At 43.3% G+C, this 24,067-nt stretch overlaps 1 protein-coding gene across 1 annotated transcript in view; it reads right to left on the reverse strand.

Moving 5' to 3' along the window:
* The window catches only part of SLC36A4 (solute carrier family 36 member 4), a gene marked incomplete in the record, with an annotated part of 1,257,367 nt that overhangs the window by 225,464 nt on the left and 1,007,836 nt on the right, over nt 1-24,067 (reverse strand). Inside the window, 1 exon segment of the mRNA XM_044072201.1 lies at nt 12,111-12,209. Coding sequence (XP_043928136.1) covers nt 12,111-12,209 — 99 coding nt within the window.

Here is a 24,067-nt window from a genome sequence, read left to right on the forward strand (position 1 = left end):
TTAAGGCCTTTCTTGGAAAATTTAAGTCATGTACTCACCATAACTATGCATCTGTGCTCTCCATTTTCATTCTTCATCAACGTATGGGTCTCGGATCTGACTCGGCCAAATTATTTAGATTCTTGGAACTGACTCTCAAGCTCCTTCCTTTACCCATAATGCCCCTTATTTGCTTGATTACCTCAGACTGAGTTTGCTGCTGCTAAATATGCCAGAAAGCATAAATACTTATAATAATTATAAATACAGCAAGAAACAGGATAGAGACAAAGTAGAAGCTCAGACTGGGAACAATGCTTCCCATATACTTCAGGTCACTCCCAAATGATAAGGATAGGGGGAAGGAAGGTGGGTAGTAGAGGAAGAATGAAAATGGACAACACAGATACATAGTTATGGTGAGTACACAACTTAAATATCTAATGTTGCAATTTTCATTCACTCCTCAGTGTATTGGACAGAGTCCCCAGCTACAATAATCTTGGGTGGCCCTCATGGAAGGATATTCCATAGAACCACAGAGCCAAAAGCAGTCCTGTTCCTGGATATGATGTCCAACTTGTAATAGGAAATAAAAGTATGAGAATTGGAGCAAGTAGCCACATCACAAATCTCATCAATTGAAGCTGTAGCTCAAAAATCAGATGATGTAGCCATGGATCTAGTTAAATGAGCCTTTGGAGAGTTAAGTAATACCAAACTGACTCAGCCAAATTCTTTAGATTTCTGGAACTGACTCTCAAACTCCTTCCTTGTTGCTATTAGACAGAGGCACAGTAAACTAAACTTTGTAGGAACCTATGAACCTCTTATACAAAGGAAATGCAATCTGTTATCAATTTAACTAAGGTAACTGCAGATACTGATATTCCCAATTTTTTTTTAAGCAAAACAAACAAACAGTTAAGTTTTCTGAAATCCTTTCGTTCTATGGAAGTAAAAATGAAGTTTTCTATGTACATCTAAAAGATGTAGCATGTATTTTCCCTTATTGTCAAAGTTTGGAAAGATGACTGGTAAATTGATTACTTGATTCATGTTTGACTCAGAAACAACTTCTGGCAGAAAGGAAGGATTTGTATGTAATGTCACTCTGTCCTTGTGAAAAAAAAAACAGATAATGTGGTTTTAAAGAGAATGCTTGGAGTTCAGAAACTCACCTTACTGACGTAATGGCAACAAGAAGTATTATTTTCCAAGAGAGACATTTCAGGTCGGACTTAGCCGAAAGTTCAAAGGGGGAATGAGTTAAAGTTTGTAACAAAACAGTAAGATCCCAAAGTGAAGTTGGGTCTCTTATTGGAGGTCTAAGCAAAAGAGTACCCTTTAGAAAAGCCTTACAAATTGTAGAAGAGACTAGGGTGAAGGCATTATGTCCTATGTGATAATTAGAGATGGCTGCAAGCAGGACTTTGATAAAGGAGAAACTTGCATACAGGAGACTGGTGGGCCAAATGTGGACTACAGGATTTGTTGGTGACTCCACTGAGAGGGAATTAGGGCAAAGAACCTGCTGCATTTGTTGTTGAGAGGGAGAGGCAAAAAGGTTGCATCATGGCTGACCACAGCGGCTAAAAGTTATTTCTATCATTACAGGATTGAGAGACCAATGTGGCATGAGGATGGATCTACTGAGCTTGTTGGCTAAGACGCTATTTCTCTGGAATGTGTGTTGCTACAAGAAAGTGGTTGCAGGAGCTCACCCCACTGCCAGACTCTCACTGCTTTTCAGCAATGGGAGAAAGATCCCCCCTCATTTGTATATGTACCAAACCATTGACATATTGTCTGTCTGGGCAGCAATTGTACCTAGAGGGAAGAGAGTTCTGAAAGGCCTGCAATGCTAATAGGACTGCTCTCATCTCTAAGGCATGCAAACTGGTGTCTTCTGAGGACCACGCACCCTGAAAAGTCTGTCTCAAGAAATGCCCCCCCGCAATTGGAAGGCGTCCATGGTCAGCATGGCTTCTGGGGGAGGAAAGATAAATGGGCACCCCTGACAAAGCTCATTGGAATGGATCCAAAAAAGTTAGGGAATCCTTGCATGCTCTCAAAATCTATATAGGATACTTTAACAGATATTGAAGTGTCGGCCATTGTATTAACAGGATCCACTGGAGAATCCACATGTGAAAGAGAGCCATGGGTAATAGGGTGATTGCTGCAGTCATCAAACCTAATGCTTAAAGAACCAGTCTCGCAGAAGAATAGGGATGGTCTAGAATCTGTCTAATGTGCAATCTTAGGGAATGAATTCTGTCTGACTGTGTCCAGTTGAGCTCCTATAAACTCCAAGACTTGAACTGGTTGAAGTTGGGACTTCGAAGGATTTACTGTGATCCCTAGGAATGGACACAACTGGAGTAAGTAATCCCTGCTCGCCCCTAGGAGATGCATGGTTGGTGCGGAGATGAGCCAGTCATCTAAATAAGGAAACACTCTGAATCTGTGCAGTCTGAGATACGCTGCCACCACTGTCATGCATTTGCTGAACACCCGGAGGGCTGTGGTGAGACCAAAGGGCAGAGCTCTGAAATGGTAAGACCGGCTCTCAGCTGAAAGCGCAGATATCTTTGACAGCAAATGTGTATTTTGACAGTATGCATCCTGAAGATCTACAGGGCACATCCAGTCATCCCTCTGTAGAAGAGGCAGATTGGACTGAACCATGACCATCCAGAACTTCTTCACAAACTGATTTAGATGACTGAGATCCAGGTTTCCTTGAGTAAATTCTGGATCCTACTTGGTTTGGTGGGATTCTTTTGGATAACTGTATTTTTTAGCAGCTTTTGGATCTCTAATGCTGCTAACTCCCTCTGACTGGGTGGAACAGCAGGGATATGTCTCTTTTGTGAAGGGCTTTGTGAAAAGGGAATGACGTATCCTCTGGATATGATCCTTTGCACCCAAGAATCTCCTGTGATGGCTGCCCAGGCATCTGGGTGCAAGGAAAAAGCCCCAACTGCTTTCAGAGAAGAACAGTCAGGGCACCTTTCAGAAGTGTGGAAAGGGCCTGTCCAAGAAAGAATCCCAAGACCCTTGAGATTTTCTGAGCCACATATTCTTACCAGTATGCTGATTCCTAGAGAAAGGTCTTTGTATGGTAGAGAAACAGATTCCAACCACAGACAAGGTTTTCCATCTTTCTCACTGTGAGAAAGTGTGTCCTTAACTGTGGGCCCAAACAGGGAAGAATCATCAAAAGGAGCATTGATGAAAGGATTTAAAGGGCTCCATAAAACCACACAGTCTCATCCAAGCATGTCTCCTTATGGTTATGCATGAACCAGTGGCCCATGAGGAACGTTCAGCAGCATGACATATTAACCTCATGGATGCATTGCATATAGATTGTAGGATGGCCAGTTGTGAGGACTAAGTTTTCTTTTCCTCTGCCAACATGGACCCTGGGGTAGACTTAGAGAGTTCCTTGATCAAGTCCTGCTGTAATCTAGTAAAATGTGCCAGGTAACTGAGCAACCATAAGGCAAGGGACACTGAAGCATAAGTGTGCTTTCCCAACCTGTCCAACACCCTAGACTCCCTGTTAGAAGGATATTCGGCTAGTTCTTTTTTGGAGGCTGCCGCCACAACCATAGAATCTACAGACATATCCTTAATCCAGTACTGCCTGCCTTTGAAGGGCTACTAAAATCTTCTCTAGATGGTGGGGCATAGGCTCCATTGAATCTGGTTCCTTCAATGCCTGATGGGAGACAAGGTCTATAAGGTCATCCACTGGGGGGGTGGGTAACCCAAGATGTAGATGGGCCAGACCTGAAGGATTCTTGGAACACCAATTCCTCTTGGGAAGGGCTTTGGGAGGACCAAATGCCTTTCTGGAACAGGATCTCTAAAATGTCTCTAAAGGAAACATCCTCAGGTGGGGACCTAGAGGACCCTTCTCCTCATCAAAATCAGTGTCCTCAGTTAAAGTTTCCTGATGGGAATATAAGTGCCTCCTCTTGCACTTCCACTTCCGGTCTACCTTTTCAGTGGGGTATTTAGGAGAGGTATCGGAAGAGATGGGGAGTTCCTGAACAGGAATGGTCTAGAAGCTCTTATGGGCTGATTGTCCCTATGGAAAAGGGTGACAGGGCTTAGAGTTCAAATGCATTGGGGGTAAGGTATAGGATCCGAGGAAGTGAGAGTAGAAGATTCCCTAGGACGGGTGAACACCCGATCCACTACCTAAAAGGCATAGTGTCCAGGAGAGGCAGAAAAAAAGAAGTTATGTTCTTACCATAATTTTCCATCTGTGTTGCTCATCTTCATTCAATCATAACTAATGGGTGTCAGTTCCGTCCTCAGAATCGAGTCGGCCTTGTAACAAGCTCGAGCCAGCCAAAAAAACTCTTGAGCTAAGCTTTACCCACAGTGACCCTCTCCTTGTTTCCTCAGATCGAGTTTGCCCAAGACAAGGAAAGCAGAGGCTTTTTCTGAGCAGGTCCCTTAAGGTGGGATTTGGACCAAATCCAAACCTACAGGAGCTCCTTGGAAGGTGAAGGAGGGTGGGACGCAATGAATGAATGAAGATGAACAACACAGATGGAACGTTATGGTAAGAACATAACTTCTTTATCTGATGTTAATCTTCATTCATTCCTTACTGATGGGATAGAGTCCCTAGCTACTTTACGTCCTGGGAGGCCCCTGTGGAAGGATGTTCCTGAGTACCACTGAACCAAAGGATGCTCTCCCCCTGGAGACCAAATTCTATTTGTAATGAGTGATAAAGGTATGGGGGTAGCTCAAGCTGCAGCTGTGTCATCCATCGGAGACTTTGAGTGAAAAGCAACAGAAGTCGCCACTGATCTGGTGGAGTGTGCTTTGACCTTGCTTAGTAGAAGAATTTTATTACGTTGGTAGACAAAGGATATGCAGTTTCTTAACCACTTAGATAATGTCACTTTAGAAAAAGAGATTCCAATTTAGGGCCTGAATAGGAAACAAACAACTGGTCTGATTTATGTACTGATTTAGTTCTGTCTAAATAAAATCGTAATTGACGATGTACATCCAGCAAATGATGGCAGTATTCTCCTTTATTTGAGTAGTTAGGAAAAAAGACTGGTAGGTCAATTGTCTGGTTAATTGTTAATTCTGAAATAACTTTGGGCAGAAAGGAAGGGTTACTCTGGAGTGATACTCTCTCTCCCTATGAAAGACCATGTAAGGGTGTTTTATACACAAGGCCTGAAGCTCGGATATGCATCTTGCTGAGGTGATGGCTACTAAAAATAATGATTTCCAGTATAACAACTTTAAATCACAAGTGGTAGTAGGTTTGAATGGTGATCGTGTCAGGGATTGCAGTACTAGTGTTAAACTCCAAGGTTCAATCGGTTCTTTGAAGGGTGGTCTGATATGTGATACCCCTTTCAAGAAGGTTTTACAGAAACGATGAGAGATTAAGGATGAGTCTTGGAATCCATTATGGAAGTTTGAGATATCAGCCAAATGTACTCAAATGGTGGAAACGGCTGCTCCTGCATGAAGAAGACTTGACAAATAATCCAAAACCACACTAACAGGAGCTGAGCAAGGGTCTAGTTCTCTTTGCCGGGACCAAATAAGGAATCTCTTCCACTTGCTAAGATAGATTTTCCTGGTGGATAGTTTATGTGAAGCCAGAAGAATGTTACGTACCGGGGAGGTAAGGTTATTCTAACTGGCAATTACTGGAAGTGGAGAAACCAAGCTGTCAGCTTGAGACTGGATATGCTTGGGTGAATCAACCCCTGTGGGTGTGAGATCAATTCCGGCGTTGGATCCAGAATCCATGGTTGGCATACTAGGTGAGGCTAAAGGATGGGAAACTAAACTTATCAAGACCAATAGGGAGCAATGAAGATTACTCTGCTTCTCAACCAAAAGTCCTTCTTTAGAAATTGTGGAATCAGAGGAAGGGGAGGGAAAGCATGCAGAAGTCCTGTGGGCCAATCATGTATTAGAGCATCCCTCCCCCTGTGGGTGAATTAGGGCAAAGCAGCTGCTGCATTTGTGATTTGCTGGAGAGGTGCAGCAAGGCTGGCTCCAGCAGCTGAAGATCTTTGCCGCTATGATTGTATTGAGGGACCACTAGTGAGGCAGGAGGGTACATCTGCTCAGTCTGTCTGCAATCATGCTGGAATTCCTGGGAATGTGCATTGCAATCAAAAAGTGGTTGGAAGCTGTCGCCCATTGTCAAATTCTCATGGTCTCTCGACACAATGGGTAGGACTTTGTTCCCTCTTGTTTGTTGATGTTCCAGACCACTGACATGTTGTCGGACTGGATAGCAATTGTCCCTGACAGAAGGAAAGATTGGAATGCTAGCAACATTAGAAGCACTGCCCTAGAACACTGATATGCAGGTTGGACTCTATGGTTGACCAAGTGCCTTGGCCGTCGTTCCCTGAAAGTGCCCCCCACCATATCAGGGAAGTGTCCATGGTCACTATGGTCTTGGGCTGAGATGGGGAGAAAGGGTGACTCCATAGGTTTTTTTCTGCCTTCATCAACCAAGTTAAATCTTGTTTGCATCGTTTTGTTATGCAGATCTTAAAGGATATAGAATGATGCGAAGGGGACCACTGTGTTATTAGGAGCCATTGAAGAAGTCTCATGTGTAGTCTCACTAGGGGAACTATTGTAATTGATGCTGCCATTGATCTTAGAAGTTGAAGGACAGCCCAAACTGCAACCTTTTCTTGAGAGAGTATCACCCAGTGTTGGGAGCTCAGTCTTTCTAACCTGTGATCTGGAAGGGAGACTAGGCAAAATTGATTATTGAAAGTTGCTCCTATAAATTCCAAGGTTTGAGAAGGAGTCAACTTGCATTTCTCCCTGTTTTTAGAGATTCCTTAGTATTTTGCTAGTTTTAGAGTGTAGTTTAAGGCTGTAACCAGTAGATGCTTGGTGGGGGAGGTAAGGAGCCAATCATCTAAATATGGAAACACTCAGAATCCTTGCAGTCTCAAGTGAGCTGTTACCACTGCCATGCATTTGGTGAACACTCTGGGGGTTGTAGAGAGTCTGAAGGGCAGCGCCCAGAATTGATAATGATTGGCTCCCAGCTAGAAGCAAAGAAATCTACTGGAGCATTTATCCATTTTTATGTGGTAATATGCATCCTTAAGATCTAGTGAGCACATCCAATCATCTTTCTCCAGGAAAGGAAGGATAGACTGAGCCGTGACCATCTGGAATTTTGTTTGGTTGACAAACTTGTTCAGAATTCTGAGATCCAAAATTGGTCTCCAGTCCCCTGTCTTTTTTGGCACTAAAAAGAACCTTGAGTAGAATCCAGATCCTATTTGGTCTGGTAGGACTACTTGGACGACTCTTTTTTGAGACAGCTTTCTTATTTTTTGAGCTGCTTCTTCCCTTTGACTGGGTGGAACATCGGGAATTTGTCTTCATTGGTTTGGATACATATTGAATGGTATGTGATAACATCTGGTTATGATATTCTGCACCCAAGTATCTGTGGTTATTGCTTGCCAGGCAGGTTGGTGCAGAGGGAAACGTCTCCAGACGGCTTCCAGAGGAAAGCAATCGGGTCGTTCTTCAGCAGCACTGGTAGAGCTGCCCAGAGAAAGAAACTCTGAACCACTGGTTACGCAGACCCCCTCCTGCCTCTGTAAGGGCGTCTTCCCGATGAGTTACCCCCTCTGCCGCAGAAAGTAAACTTGCCACGTGTGTCATGGAAAGGATCCTGGGATTTCTTGTGCCACATTTTTCCACTCCTCTGATTCCTACAGTAGGGTCGTTGTAGGTGGAAAAATATACACCCACTGCAGACAGGGCCTTGCCGTCCTTCTCACACCTGGCTAACATGTCTTTCACTTTTCAGCCAAAAAGGGAAGAAGCTTCCACTGGAGCATTAAGAAAGGAAGACTTAAAAGGGTCCGCAAAGTTACAAAGGCACATCCAGGCATGACGTCTCATGACAACGCCTGAACCCGCAGCTCTAGCCACCCCTTCGGTAGCATGAGAGATTAACAGCATGGACGAGTTGGATATGGATTCTAGGGTCGCAAGCTGCAAGGCAACTTTGTCACATACCTCATCAGAAACTGCTCCTGCTAGGGGTCCAGAGAATTCCGAGATTAGGTCTCTCTGAAGCTCAGTAAAATGTGCCAAGTAATTCAAGGACTGAATGGCAAAGTTCGATGAGGCAAACACTTCCCTAACCTGTCCACTGCCAGAGACTCCCTGTTTGGGGGGGTGGACAGTCTGGCTCTCCTCAGCGAGCTCTTTCCTAGTGGCCGCTGCCACCACCATAGCATCTACTGGTAGGCCTTTGGACCAGTGTGGACTTCTCGCACACAGGGATAAAACTTTATCTGGTTTCCAGGGAACTGATTCAACGGTATCAGGATTCTTCAATGTACACTGCACAATGAGTTGGATTAGTTCGTCTGCAGGCGGGGTCACCCAAGAAGTAGAGGGTCGAGCAAGAAAAGCCTGCAATAATACAGACTCCTCAGAGCAAGGGTTGGTGGGCTTCCATTCTCCCCACTGCTTTAAATTTTCCAGTATGTCCCTAAAGGAGACATCCTCAGGGGGTGATCATGGGGACCCCCTCCTCTTCATCGTAATCTATATCTTCAGTGAGGGACTCTTCAGGGGAGTCCACATGCTTCCTCTTGCATGATCTCTTACATGGTACCTCTTCAGCGGGGGCTTCTGACGAGAACTCTGAGGAGAGGGTACCTCTGTGTTAGGGTACCTTGAGGCTCTTGTGCTCGATGTCCCAATGTTGTGGCCTGTGTCAGCTGCATTTCAGAGGGAGAACATATCTGGTATTCCAATGCTGATGGGTTGCCTACTGAGGCAAGGGCTCTCTCCATCACTTGGAAAGCTGGCCTGCCTGAAGAGAGATGGGAGCCTGGAACCGAGAAGGACAACCTCAGAACCGGGGTCACACCTCCGCTCCGACGAGCTCACTCCCAAGAAAGGAGCCCCACCAGGAGGACTTGGTACTCCCAAGGCTCCCAGAACCATAGTAGATGGCACCATAGAAAAAATTGTAGCCGTACTAGGGGACACGGTGTCTGCAGCCAAATCACAATCCTGAGGATGGCTCTGCTCCATGTGAGCCTAAGACCAAAGGGTTGGCTCTGGAACCACGGTGAGGTCCACCAGTGGAACCGAAGAAGTGGGAGCTGAAAAGGGCGTCCGTGCCGGGTGCTTTGATACCTGCAGGGAGGTCAAAGGAGGAGAATATGCAGGAGTGCATGGAGAAAAACTGCCAACTCCGGTTGGGAGGGGAGTTCTTGAAGGTGTTGAAATCCCTCTGGCCATCAGCAGCTGATCCACAAGTCGCACCACGTCCAATTCCAAGAGGCTCCTGGAAGATCTGGTTGATATCCCCAATGGAGAATTGGGCCATTCCAAAAAAGGGCTATATTGTTGCCCAAAGAATAGATCTGCCGTGGAAGAGTATCGGGTCGAGGAACAGGCTCTCCTATCGGCACCATGGTCTCAAGACCAGGAACATGTATTGGGGGGGTGGGGGTGACCGGTGCTGGATTTACTATTGTGGTGCCTAATAGGATGGGGCTGAAATAACAGCTGAAGGAATAGTCGGTGCAGTCGATACTATCAGTACCGTGGCTGGTGCCAGGGCCAGTATTACTGAAGACAGCACCAAAGTGGATACATGCGGCTTCGGAACAGACAACGGCACCATGGAGGCAGCTGAGGCCCTGGAGCCGAAGTCGTTGGTGCCAATTTAGGAATTTTTGGCTTAGGTACAGACATTCTATCACCAGAATGAGGTGAAGAAGGAACAGAGTGACTTCTTTTTTTTGTTCTTTCTTTGGAGGGGTGAACCATGCAACGCAGAAATAGCCTCTGAAAAAGGTGTTTTTAACAGGCCTTTAAGAATCAATTTGTTTTTTCCTCTCATTTACAAATGTCACAAGGTGGTTGAACAGAGAGATGCGGAACACCCAGACAGTATACACAAGATACAAGAGTGTCCGAATTAGGCATTTTGTGACTGCACTGGTCGCATTGCTTGAATCCTGTTGTCCCTTTCTATTCAGACATGGCAGGAACAACTGCAAATTGTCTATCTAATATCGACAAAAAACAATACAAAGTACAAACTCTAAATGGAAAGACAGACAGGAAAGCATTTTTTTTGGAAGGCAAGAAAGAATACCAACAACGGTATGTAGATTACCTTAAGAGGTAAGGGGAAAGAAAGTAGAGAGAGAGGGAAGGCCTGTACCAATGATGGTACTAAGATTACTGAGTTGGTAAGAAGAAGAAAAAAATTTAACTTAATAGAGGTAAAGGTTTAGTGGCTAATAAGAGAAGGGATTACAAAGGCAAAAGAGAGAAATTCTGTGGAAAAAGAGGTTTCAGGATAATTTTTATAGTACTTAGCTGAGAACTGGCTTGACATGTCTTCATATCTATGCGGCAAATGAGATCTGGGGTAACAGGGAGAGGGGCACTATGGGTAAAGCTTAGCTCGAGAGTTGTTTTAGCTGGCAAGACCTTGTTACAAGGCTGACTCGGTTCCGAGGACAGAACCAACACCTATCAGTAATGAATGAATGAATGAATATTGACAACATCAGATCCAGTCTTACCTGAGTCAAAGCTCTCGGCTCAGCCAGTTCTCCATCTCTCCCCAGATCTCAACTCCAAGGAGAGAATCGGACCTGAGCTGTCCAGCTCCAAGCCTTCAAAGGGAAAGTGACATCTCCAAAAACTTTGGAGTTGAAGTCAGGCCCTTGGATCTGGCGCTAATTCTTTTTTCTCTGTGACTAATCCTGCTCAGTAGGGATTTATGCCAAATAGGTCAGGGATAAAGTTGGATCCAAAAAAGAAGGTGGTATCATCAGATCTGACATTTCAGCTCTCATCACTCTTGGATCCACTGGTTTCGAAACTATGGGTCAGATCAAGATGGAGTTATAAATATGTGAGAAAGTGGTTGAAGGCTCAGATCCATCATCAGCCTGTTCATATCTGCCTTAGAAAGACTATGGGAGGACATGAGTGAAGAAGTTTTGGAAGCAGGATGGGGCAACTTCCTAGGAGTCTCCTGTATAAATGGAGACCTAAACCTGGGAGAGACAGGTTCCAGAGAAAATCATGGGCTCTTGATCAGAGAAGACCTAACCACAGTGATTGTCAGATTTGAGGGTGTCAGATCTGACACTTTTTGTATTTTGGAGGGAGGCTCTGAACTCAGAGCAGGAGCAGGAGACCGCACTAGAGAAAGCTTCCTTAGTTTCTTCATCTCTGACTGCTTACTCTTTTTAGTAGGAGTTTGAGCCACAGAAGTCAAAGCAATAAAGGAGGAAGAAGCTGGCAAAAGGCCCTTCAGGACCAACTTATTCCGCCTATCACTGATCGCCCTTGAATTAAAGCCTACACAGATCTCGCATGATACCTGTAAGTGAGAAGGGCCTAAACAATATATGCACTCCTTGTGGACATCAGAATTGGGTATCTGGCTTGTCAGCCAACCAAACACTAGCCAACAAGAATAAAGAAAGTCTACCAGAAGTTTTATACAAGAAAAGTTTTTTTTTTTTTTTTTTTTGCATTTATATTAGAAATGAAAGATAAAGGGAAGATTAACTGCCAACAATGGTAAGGAAAAATACCTAATGGCAGAAGGAAGGCAAAGTATCAACAATTAACAAAAAAGTTACCTAAATGGAAAACCCGGAGGTAAGGAAGAGTAAAGGGAGGAAGGCTAAATAGAAATATATATTAAAGTTTAGAAAACAGAAGAAAAAATAAATTGTATCTACTAACTAAACCTAGCAAGGTACCCTAGAGCTCGAGAGAGCACAATCCTAACTGAATCATTAGAGTGGCAAATGACATATGAGGTAATCTGGCAAGTAAGGGGAATCATTGGTAAAGGGAGGATCTCGAGAGTCGGATCCAGGAATCAAAATAGTTTGGCCGAGTTGGATCTGAGACCCATACATTGAGGAATGAATTGAGGAATTAATGAAAATGACAACATCGGATGTAACAGTTACCATTTTAAAATATGGTGACAAGAAAAGCAAAACTTGTTTTCATTGTCCTGCATGAGGGAACATACAACATCCAAAATGAAAGCAAGAATGTTAAACGCTTACCACTCCTATACCCTCAAAAGCAAATATTGCAGTCCCAAAGAAGAGAGGATACTTCTTCCAATTAGCAATCAAAGGAAGTTTCCATGGAGGAGGTATATCCTAAGAAAAAAGAAACATTCAGTTTATCATTTTAAACAGTTACATTAATATTTGCCTAAAGTATTAAATTCATGTGGTAAATACATCGAAGTATAAGAAATGCTATTTAAACGTGCATCATAAAGGAACATGTAAAATCTCAGTCCAAGGTCAGCTTGTCTCACAGTAAAATAAATTCTGTTTCTTTAGAAGTGGAGGAAAGACTATTTTCAGATTTAGGCAACTCTAGCACTATGTTCCTAGGTACCTGCCTAGGGCCTTTTGCAAGCTGGGGGGCCCCATCAAGACCGTCAGTCAAGGTCACCAGATGAAAGACAAGGAATTTAGTCATATATTTTTTCTTCTCCTTCAGAAACAACCATCGAGCAATGTTTTCTTCTCCTTCAGAAACAACCATCAAACAATGAAACAGCAGGCAATAAAGAAAAACTGGAAATGGAGCACAGCATAATTTTGAGTGATCACAGCTCCTCTGCAGTTACACAATACATCTATGGTTCTGAAGTCTACACTATCAGAGATTATCACACAGCTGAAACCACATTTTCCCCCAATAGCGTACTTGCTTTGTCCTTGGCATTTTCTGTTGAATAAACAAGGCAAAATCAATAGCAGATTGGATAGCATTGTGAGCACACCTAAAGAGGAAACAGTGGAAAGAATTCAAGCACAATGAAAGGGAAATTAGGTTACCACCTGACTGATAAGTACTGAAAGTGTGTGCAGCTACCATGAGCCCAACTAGCATCATTATTCAGAATTTTTAAAGCTAAAGTACATGCCAGCTGAGCTTCTTGACATTCTAAAGCAAGCATACCCCTCCACTGATCTAGCCCTAGCATAGCAGTTATGATCCCAATGGTCTAATGCTCTTACAGGGCTGGCATTCCTCTGAACTGCTCTGATTTGTAAAGAATACTCTAATTTTAAGTTCATTTTCAGCAGCTGCTCCATTGCTATGCGTTAAAGAATGACTGCTCCACTTTCTGTACTCTCAATAGTTCAGCTGTAGCATGACACTAAATTAGTAAGAGAAGGGCTTCAAGGATCTTACCAGTCATGTGATCCAGTCACTTGCATCTTTAATGCTCATGCCACAGGATGCAAAATTTATTTATGGCTTTATGACTTATTCTGGAAGTAAGCGGTTAAGTGCTATGTTTGGATGTTTAAAAAAAACATGTAGGTTCAAATGGATTACTTTAGGTTTGAGCAGTTTTGTTTTCAATTCGGTGTTAACTTCAATTATAACATTCTCATTTTAGATGTTTCAGAAACTTTGCAAAATTTTTTGTACTGTGATGCCACTGTAATAAGCATTTTAGGCACCTTACATAGCATAAGTAACTATACTGTGCTCTGCACTTCTACATTAGTTTTTGAGTCTGGAGTCTGGAGTCCAGTTTGGAGAAGGTACAGATGCATACCTCTCAACTTCTTTGTTCAATGATCAAGGGCAAACTTCCAAAATGGCTTCACACTGATAAACTGCTTAATTACAACTCTCCAGGTTTTAAAAAAGGAAGCGAGAAACAAGGGCTAGTAAATTCTGCCAGCTTTAATAAAATTCAACTACTAGCTAGAAGTACACCACCTAGATGCCACAGAGAAGAAACTTAGAGAGCCTGAAAAAAAATCAACTAGAAAAGTTGAAAAGAAAACACTAACTGGGAAGAATCTTACAGCTGTTCACCAAAGAGAAGTTCAAGTTCAAGCTCCAGCTTTGGTACAAGACATGGCTACCAACAATTTAGACAAAAAAATAAATCAAATGTACTCAAAGCTGATTCAAACAAATGAACATTAAAGGAGTACATCAACTCAACTAACAAAACACTGAAAAAGTGGAAGAAGCTTAAAGCAGCTATTCAGATGAACTGATAAAACAGCCAAAAACAGAGGCTGAAATGAAGAAAAAGCTGGCTGAGAATAGCGGTTTCAAAAAATGGAAGATTTAACGCACCCATAAAAAAAAAAAAAGTTATGTACTCACCATAATGTTCCATGTTTGTTGCTCATGATCTCACCTTCTTTCTTACTTGGTGGGTTCGGAGCCGATACTAGTCTCCGACTCAGCCGTATCCTAAAGCTCGAGAACTGCCACTGGCTGGAGGGTAGACCCTATCCTAACATACCTAGCGAGAGTTGCCCAGATCTCATTTGTGATAACCCATAACATATATATATATATATATATACACACACACACACACACACACATAAAAAAAAAATATATATATATATATATATATATATATATATATATATATATATATATACATACATACACACACACACACACACACACACACACACACACACACACACCTATCAGTACCAGCAAACAACATTGATAGACCCTAAGCCTATCCAATTCATGAAACAGGAAGGGAATCATAGCACATATAGCCAAATAATTCCTCTCAATCCTCCAGGAAGGGGGAAGGGATGCAAGAAAGAAGGCAAGATCACTGACAACAAACATGGAACGTTATGGTGAGTACATAACTTCTTTATGTTATGTTGTCCCTATCGCGCCTTCATTCTTGCTTTGTGGGACAGCATCCCCAGTGCCTTCTTTCTTGGGTGGCTCAAGGGAATAAACTCTTCACAACAGTGGAACCAAAGGATGCCCTGTTCCGGGAGGCCACATCTACCTTGTAATGAGTGATGAAGATATGAGGATTAACCCAAGTAGCTACCGCACAAATTGAGTCCAAAGGCAGTCTAGCCTGAAATGCCATAGAGGTAGATAATGCTCTAGTGGAATGCCCATGAATTTTTCCTGGAAGTTGTTTACCCTGTTAGCTATAAACATAAGTGATGGTGTCTGTAAGCCATTTCAATAAGATCACTTTTGAGACTGAAATACCCTTTCTGTTTTCTGAAAATGATATAAACAACTGGTCGGATTTTCTGAAGTCTTTTGTCCTGTACAAGTAGAAATGCAACTGCCTAAGCACATCCAGTTGGTGGAGTCTACATTCTGCCTTTTTGCCATAATTTGGGAAGAAAACAGGGAGTTCTATTGATTGATTTAAATTTGACTCAGGGCAAACTTTTGGTAGGAAGGATGGATTGGTTCTGAGAGAAACTCTGTTTTTGTGAAAAATTAAATAAGGGGGATGAATGGAGATAGCGTGTAACTCTGATACCCTCTGAGCTGAGGTAATGACTGTCAAGAAGATTGTTTTCCAAGTCAAGGACTTCAGAGAACAGGTAGCAGCTGGTTCAAAAGGAGGGAGAATCAAGGAAGCTAAGACTAAATTTAGATCCCAAAGAGGAGGTGGTTCTCTTATTGTGACTCAGGAGGATAGTACCTTTCAGGAAAGCTTTGCATAATCTGTGGGACATAACGTTTGAACCCATTTCTCCAACATGATAATTGGAAATAGCAGCCAGCTGAACTCAGATGGTGGCTGCAGCTGCCCCTTGGTTAAAAGTCTCAGTTAGGAATTCCAGGATTATCGAAATGGGTGCAGTAAAAGGATCAATATAATTTTTGGATGCCCAACATGAGAACCTCTTCCATTTGCTGGCATAAATCTTTCTAGTTGCAGATTTGTGAGAAGACATCAAAATGTGTCATACTGCTGGGAAATGTCAGGAAGCATGGCTAAGACTGGAAGTGGAGGAACCAAGCTGTCAGCTTGAGAGTATGAATAGAAGGGTAGAGCATTCCTGACTGATGCATCAGAAGATCTGGAACTGGGTGCAGCATCCAAGAATCCCCCTGGAGATGGGGCCAAAGGAAGGGGAACCAAATCTGAGGCCAGTAAGGGGCAATGAGGATTAGCTTGCAACCCAGCAATTTTGCTTTATGAAGAACTTTGGGTATTGGGGGAAAAGCATAAAGAAGTCCCGGGGGCCAATAGTGAACAAGGTCATCCCTGGGTAACTGTCCCAGTTGGGGGACCAGGGCAAAATAGCTGCTGCATTTGGTATTCGTGGACGTGGCAAAGAGGTTGCAGCAAGGCTGGCCCCAACTTGCAAAAAATTTGTTTTACAATTTCCTGCTTCAGGGACCACTCATGTGGCATCAGAATTGCTATCACGTTGGATTTTCCCAGGATGTGCATTGCAATCAGAAAAGACAGAGAGGACACCACCCACTGCCGTACTCTTAGAGCCTCTCGAAAAAAGGGGTAAGATCTGGTTCCACCTTGCTTGTTGATGTGCCACACTACGGACATGTTGTCTGTTTGAACTGCAATCGTCCCCATCGGTAGAGAGTCCTAAAGTGCTTGCAATGCCAGAAGTACCACTCTTATCTCCAGGACATTGATGTGCAAGTGGCATTCGTGTTGCTGCCAAATTCCTTGAACAGTCTGTCCTAGATAATGCCCCCCACCCTATCTGGGAAGCATCCGTGGTCACTATGGCTACCGGTTGGGGAAGGATGAACGGCCTGCCTATCTTTACGTGAATAGACTGAAGCCACCACTGTAGATCCCTTTTGCAGGTCTCCGTAATGTGGATCTCATGCGACATGGGTAGATTCTGCATGCACCATTGAGCAAAAAGAAGTCACTGCAATATCTTCATATGGAAGTGTGCCAAGGGAACTAGTGTTATTGCTGCCGCCATCAAGCCTAGCACTTTGAGGGAAATCTTGCTTGAATCTTTTCTCCTGATCAAGATTGACACCTGATGTTGTATGGTTGACACTCTCTCCTGAGGCAATTTTGCGATCATGTCTTTTGTATTTAGATTTGCCCCTATAAATGTAATATGCTGACATGGCAACAAGGCAGATTTTTTTGTAGTTGACAGTGATGCCTAACTCTGAGCAGAGACTAATTGTGGTGTCCCTTGCTATGATTAGTCGATGCTCGGTGGTGGTGGTAATGAGCCAGTCATCTAGATATGGAAACACCTGGAATCCTAGACACCTCAGGTGACCCGTAACTACTGCCATGCATTTGGTGAACACACTGGGGGCTGCAGTGAGACCAAAGGGTGGAGCTCTGAACTGATAATGACTGGCTCCCAGCCAGAAGCATAGATATCTCCTGGATTGCTTGTCCATCTTGATGTGGTAGTATGCATCCTGGAGATCGATGGAGCATATCCGATTGTCCTTTCCCAAAAAGGGAAGAATGGACTGCAGTGTCACCATCCGGAACTTTGTTTTCTTGACAGACTTTTTCAGCCTGCTGATATCCAAAATGGGTCTCCAGTCCCCTGTTTTCTTTGGAACTAAAAAGAACCTTGAGTAAGTTCTGGATCCGATTTGGTCTGCGGGGACTTCCTGGATGGCAACCTTTGAACTTCTAGGTTTGCTTGATCCTGTACATTGGGAGGGGCATCTGGGATTGATTTTTGTTTTCTGGGAAGAGGTAGCATGGAGAAAGGAATGTTGTATCCCCTGGATATTATTGACTGTACCCATCTGTCTTTTGTGATACTTTGCCAGGCTTCTGGGTAGAGTGACAATCTGCCCCTGTCTCCAGAGGTGGACAGGCGGGCCTCCTTTCAGGAGTGCTGGAAGGGCCTACCAGAGAATGTATCTCTGTCGCCCTGATTCTATGGACCCCCTTCTGCCACGAAGGTGGCATCGCCCGTCATTATTTCCCCCTCTGCCCCTGGGGGAAAAATCACCACATGCATCAGGTGAAGCTCCCTGGGATTTCCGGAACCACATTTTCCTGCCTTTTTGACCTTTGGGATAAGGTCTAATAGGTACGGAGGAACGTACTCCTACAGCAGAGAGAGTTTTGCCATCTTGCTCACACCTGGTAAGAGTCTCTTTTACCTTGGGCCCGAACAATGACGAGCCATCAAATGGGGCGTTCGTAAAGGAGGACTTGAAGGGCTCCGTGAACTCACAAAGGCACATTCAGGAATTTCTTCATAAGACAATTCCTGTGCCTGCGGCTCTGCTTGCTCCATCGGCTGCATAAGAGATGAGTCACATGGAGGAGTTGACTACAGAAGACAAGGACGCAAGCTGGCAAGCAGTCTTGTCTATAGCTCCCACAGCTGTAGGATCCTGAAAAGTATGTCCCAGCTCTTTGAGGAGATCCTTCTGGAGACAAGTGAAATGGGAGAAATAATTCAGTGACCTAAGGGTAAAGGCCACTGATGAAAACACACGCTTTCTGTATCTGTCCATCGTAAGGGACTCCTTGTTCAGTGGATGGACAGAAAAAGAAGTTTCTGCTAATTCCTTCTTTGTGGCTGCCTCAAACACCATAGCATCAACTGAAACACCCTTAGTCAGGAAAAGTTTGTCCTCGGAACCAGTTTCATAGATTCTGGAGAGGTTCACAGCTTTCAACTGACCACCCCCAAGTAGCTGGTTGAAAGGAGGAAACACCCAATAGGTGGAGGGTTGGGAGCCAAAAGCCTCCAGGTACACAGACTCATCTTCAGAAGGAGAAAGGGATTTCCGCCACCCCTCTGCCTGAGGATTTCCAGGATGTCTGAAAATGAGACATCCTCCAAGGGGGACCGTGGGGACCCTTCTGAATCCTCCAAATCTGTGTCTGACGTGAGAGACTCAGGGGAGTCTATCTGCTTCCTCTTACAAGTCCTTTTCTGAGGGACCTCCTCAGAGGAGTACTCTGGCGAGGTTCCAGAAGGGGGGGGTCAGGAGGAGGGAGGGGTGACCTGGGACATTGGTTCCCTACGCTTTGGAAGGAGGGCTGGTGTGGAGGTAGACACCGGCCCTGAAGCGGACGGAGCAGCTGAAGCAGAGAGTGGGGCGGTCTGGGAGGACAGCATACTCCTCATCACCTCAAAGGCACCAAGATTCCAGCCCGAAAGAGTCTCCGGCTCTGAAGAGCCTGGAGATGTCCCCCGCATCAAGAGCGATGGCTCTGAGGCTGATGTAGTAGCCAAACTCACCTGCGCCAAAGCCCTGAGTGGGACAGTAAGAACCGACAAGGATCCAATCCCGCTCTCTCCGCCCCCCAGAGCCGACGAGGGAGTCTTGGCCCCCAGATCCCTTGACAGAAGGTGGTATCGAAGAGATTGTACCAGACAGCTGACTTGCAAGACCGGTGGTTTTCGGGTCCGACAGTTCCACCACAATGACTTCCATGCACTCCGGTCCCGAACTCGAGTGAGTCAAAGGAGGAATCAATGACAAAGTAGGTTGGACAGTTGGCTCCATGTCCATATGGGCTGGGCTCGATAAAACATTTGCCATTGCCAGAGTCCTAAGTAAATTCTTCACCACCCTCTCCACATCATCATCTGAAAGGCTCCTGGATGATCAAAAGGAATGGGTGGATGAGCAGTGACTACCTGTCACAGACTGAAGCAGAGGAGACTGCGGTATAGAATGCATCAGCTCCAAGGAGGGAGACCGGTTTCTTTTATGGCTCCTAGCCGGTTCAGAGGACACTGGAGGAACCGAAGGAGATCGTGTCTTGTCAGACCCGACTGACTTCGGATCTGACAAACTTGTTTGCTTGTCTTGAGCCTTCAACGACTCCCGAGCTTGGAGCCGACGAAGATGCTTTCTTGGTGAGCCTATATGATTTGCCTGCCTGATCCTCTTCCACAGATGCCTCAAAGGGTGCTTTCAGTAACCCTCTCAGAATCAACTTATTTTTCCACTCCTGCAGGACCGTAGAGCTAAAACCATGACACATGGAACAAGAGTCCTACAGGTGAATGGCTCCCAGGCAGTACATGCAACTTGTATGGCCATTGGTCAACAACATCTTCTGTATGCAGGAATCACATTTTTTGAATCTTTTGATGACTCCTTGGACATGTCTGATATACAACACAGTAACTACCACAACAATTATTAATAACAGTAGCAGAAAGAAGAAAAACAGCCAAAAGGACCGAAAAGACAAGTTTTTTTGTTTTTTTGTTTTTTTTTTAAGAAGATGGGAAAACAAGGGATTAAAGGAGGAGAGTCTCTAAGTTTAAAGACAACTCCTCTGACTGAGGAGATGCCTCTAACTTAAACGGCGAGCTCCCTTGGAAAAGGGGAAGTAAAAAAGGGGGGCCCTAACTAAAATGGGATGAAAACAAGAGGAGAAAACGAATCCTCTAACTGAAATGGATTCGTGGGGATTAGTAGGCCTGAGAGAAGGAAACGATGGCCTCAACAACAAACAGTAAAAACAGGGCGATAGACACGAAGCACCTAAACAGTTAGCAACCCCTAACTACAAGGAATACTACAACTAAGAAAATATCAGGATTCTTGAAAAAAAGAAAAAGAAAAAGAAAAAATACAACTTAGCCTGACCCAGTCGCAGACAATCCCTAAGCTTCAAGAGGCAAATGAGATCTGGGTACTTCTTGCTGGGCATGTTGCGATAGGGTCTAGCCTCGAGCAAGTGGCAGCTCTCGAGCTTTAGGATACGGCCAAGTCGGAGCAGAGTATCGGCTCCGAACCCACCAAGCAAGAATGAAGGTGAGATAAGGACAACATAACATCATAAGTTATGTACTCACCATAACAATAGATCCATGTTGTCAGATTTTCATCTGGTTCAACTATGGGTTGTTGGATCTGACCTCAGCAGAGAATCTGAAGCTCTTCACTTCCAGGGTTCTGACTCCTTCCCTACCCATAATTCCCTGAACTCCACCTCAGTCCCTCAAATTACGTTTTCTCCCAGAAATATTATATCCATAAGTAGATCAATGTAATTACATACTAACAAAATATCTCCCATTCAAAACCAGTTCTAGAATGTACCATAGAAAAAATGGCAGGGTTATAGGACACTGGTAGTAGTAACTGTCCTGCTGACAGAGAATGTCATAGTCGACAAGGTCTTCAAAGCCCTATTTGTGGCAATTTGTCAGGGGCAGGTGAGAAGAATGTTGAACTGGACAAAAATCAGACATGGATCTATTGCTATGGCAAGTACATAATTTTTGTATCCAGTGTTGTCTGCTCTCATCCGATTCACATCTGGGACAGAATTCCAAGCATACAGAACTGGATGGCATCAGGGAAGGACATTCCTGAGGATGGTGGAGCCAAACGAAGAAGGTGATCTAGTCTATAATGAGATAGAAATATGTATGAATGGTTGACCAAGTAGCTTCTGTGCAAATCTAAGTCTAAAGTGGGGAAAGCAGTGGCCACTGCCCTTGTGAAATGAGCTTTAGGTTTAGATTGTAGGGACAAGCCCTTTTCATTGTACATAAATTAAATGTATTCCGATAACTATCTGGACAAGGTAACTTTAGCCTCTGCTTTGCCCAATTTAAGCTTGGAGAATGCCACAAACAATTGATCTGGCTTTCTCAAAGGTTTAGTTCTATGCAGATACAATCTAAGCTGATGATGCACATACAGCATATGTAGCATGTATTCACCTTTGTTTGAAAATATTGGAAAAAAGACTGAAAGGTTTATTGACTGTTTATATTAGCTTCAGATGCTACCTTAGGAAGGAAGGATGCATTACTTCTCAAGCAAACCTTCTCCTTATGAAAAACCGAATATGGTTTGTAGGAAAGTGCTTGCATCTCTGAAATCCATTTGGCTGAAATGACTACCACCAGAAAAAATGTTTTCCAAGAAAGGAATTTTAAATCTACTGATGCTGCTGGCTCAAACTGTGCCTGAGTCATTGCCTGTAACGTGATGGTAATATCTCACTGAGGTACCAGGTCTCTGATCTGGGGCTGAGGAAAAAATGTTCCTTTAAAGAATGCTTCAGAAATTCTCTAAGAGGCTATAGAGCTGTCATTCTGGTCTATATGAAAGCTAGAGGTGGCTGCCATTTGTACTTTGATAGTTGAGTAAATGGGCCCATTGTGAAAAAGTTCTGACAGAAATTCTAGACGGGAAGGACAAGGAGCTGAAAATGGATCTAAGCCCTTGGAAGCAGCACAAATAGAAAACCTTTCCATTTGCTGCTGTATGTTTTCATAGTGGTTTGTTTTTGGGACAATGACAGTATCTGAACTGATGAAGAAAGTGTGGCATCTCTGGCTAATGTTAGAATTGGAGGAACCAAGCGGTTAACGTTATGGCTTTATGTTCCACAGGAAGTAGTCCGGCCAAGTGTATTAATAGATCTGGATACCGATCCAATTTCCATGAAAGATGCACTAGAAGAGGTCACAGGAATGGAAACCATGTTTGATGAGGCCAGAAAGGGGCAATGAGGATCACTTTGGCCTTGTACACTCTTGCATTCTTTATGAACCTGTTCATTATGGGTAATGGAAGAAAAACAGAGAGGAGGAACAGGAGCCAACTGCAGACAAGAGCATCCCTCAAGACAGATGTGCTCAACATGCCTGCCAGAACACTGAATGACCCTAGGATATGCTTTGTTATTAGAAAGTGGTGTGAAAACATCACTCATTAACCAGAAAATAGTAGAACTATCCCGACAGACTAAGTATGCTCCAAAGAAATAAAATCAATAAAAAATAAATATCTAAACAACAGAGCACACAGACACGGACTTAATTTGAATAAAATAAACCAAAATTTATTAGTAATGGTGAGCGCTTTCACACCACTATAACCAAAGTATAGTCCATTCACGGAAACAAACCAGGGCAGCTCATAAAAGATAAAAATCCTCAAAAATCTTCACTTGTAACAAATCAAAACGTTGAGTATAGCTAAGACAAGTCCTTTATTAACTGAAATCGGTAAGCACTTTCACCATAATGGCTTCATCAGACCGTAAATCACAAATAAAAAGTAGCCATTTATATATTAAATTAATAATGACATCATATCCTGCCAATGAATCAATATAAACAATCACCATGTGTTACTAATACGCTCCAACATATTTGTAAAACATCTAACATGCAGAAATATTTCTAAAATATAAAATTATTAATAAATAATTACATTCTACTAAAACATTTAAAATTCTTAGATACATTAAAAATAAATACATTGATGAATAAATAATCAAAATCAATTCACATTACACATATAATCTACTTATTTAACTTCAGCCTTCTATTGTGCAAAATAGGTTTTATAGGTATTTTCTCATTAAGTCCAGGGAGTTTATCAGCTCTGCACCTGATAATCCATCTCATCTCACAGCTCTCTGTGTAATTCCTAGTGTCACCTCCTCTAATCCCAGGGGTGACGACTTGTAATACTGAGAACTTAAACTCATGTGTGCGATCAGTGTTAATCACATGCCTTGCTAATGCATTGTGCTCGGTCACTCTATGTATATGGTACAGGTGCTCTCTGATTCTTTCCTTTAGCTTTCTATTAGTTTTACCTATATAAAATGCACTGCATGAGATACACCTGGCTAAATAAATAGCATTTTTAGTCTCACAATTTGCTGAAGTACTAAGACTATACACATAACTAGGAGTAGGGTGAACAAAACTATCCCTAATATCAATAGAGGCACATTGATTGCATTTCTGACAAGGCATCGTCCCCTTGTTAGGCTCACTACATATCTCCTTTGTCTGTAAACAGGGGTAACATAACATCTGCTTAAGATTCCTCTTATTTTTAAAAAGGAATTTTGGTTCATTTCCCACTACTTCTCTTATGGTCTCATCTAACATTAAGACATCCCAATGTTTACGCACAATTCCACTTAATGCAGGTGTATCCACAGTAAAAAAAAACATGGGTATCTTCACTATGGGGACATTGGATTGAATAGCCTCCCTGTCCTGATCCTATATTCTTATATTAGAAAAATACGGGCTGGCTCTAGTCGTTATAATTGTATCAATTTCTTCAAGGACGCTATCTACTTCATAACGGTCATACTGTCTAGCTATCAATCTCGTCCTCAGTGTCAATAACTCCTGCTTATAGCCTTCATATACTGGATTCAGTCTGGAAACTCTCATAGCCTGTCCTTTGACTACATTTTTAAAAACATACTGGGGATGCATACTCTCGCTATGTAGTAAGGTGT

The sequence above is a fragment of the Protopterus annectens genome, chromosome 5.part0, assembly GCF_019279795.1.
Source record: "Protopterus annectens isolate FY-2018-M chromosome 5.part0, PAN1.0, whole genome shotgun sequence".
Taxonomy (NCBI): domain Eukaryota; kingdom Metazoa; phylum Chordata; order Ceratodontiformes; family Protopteridae; genus Protopterus; species Protopterus annectens.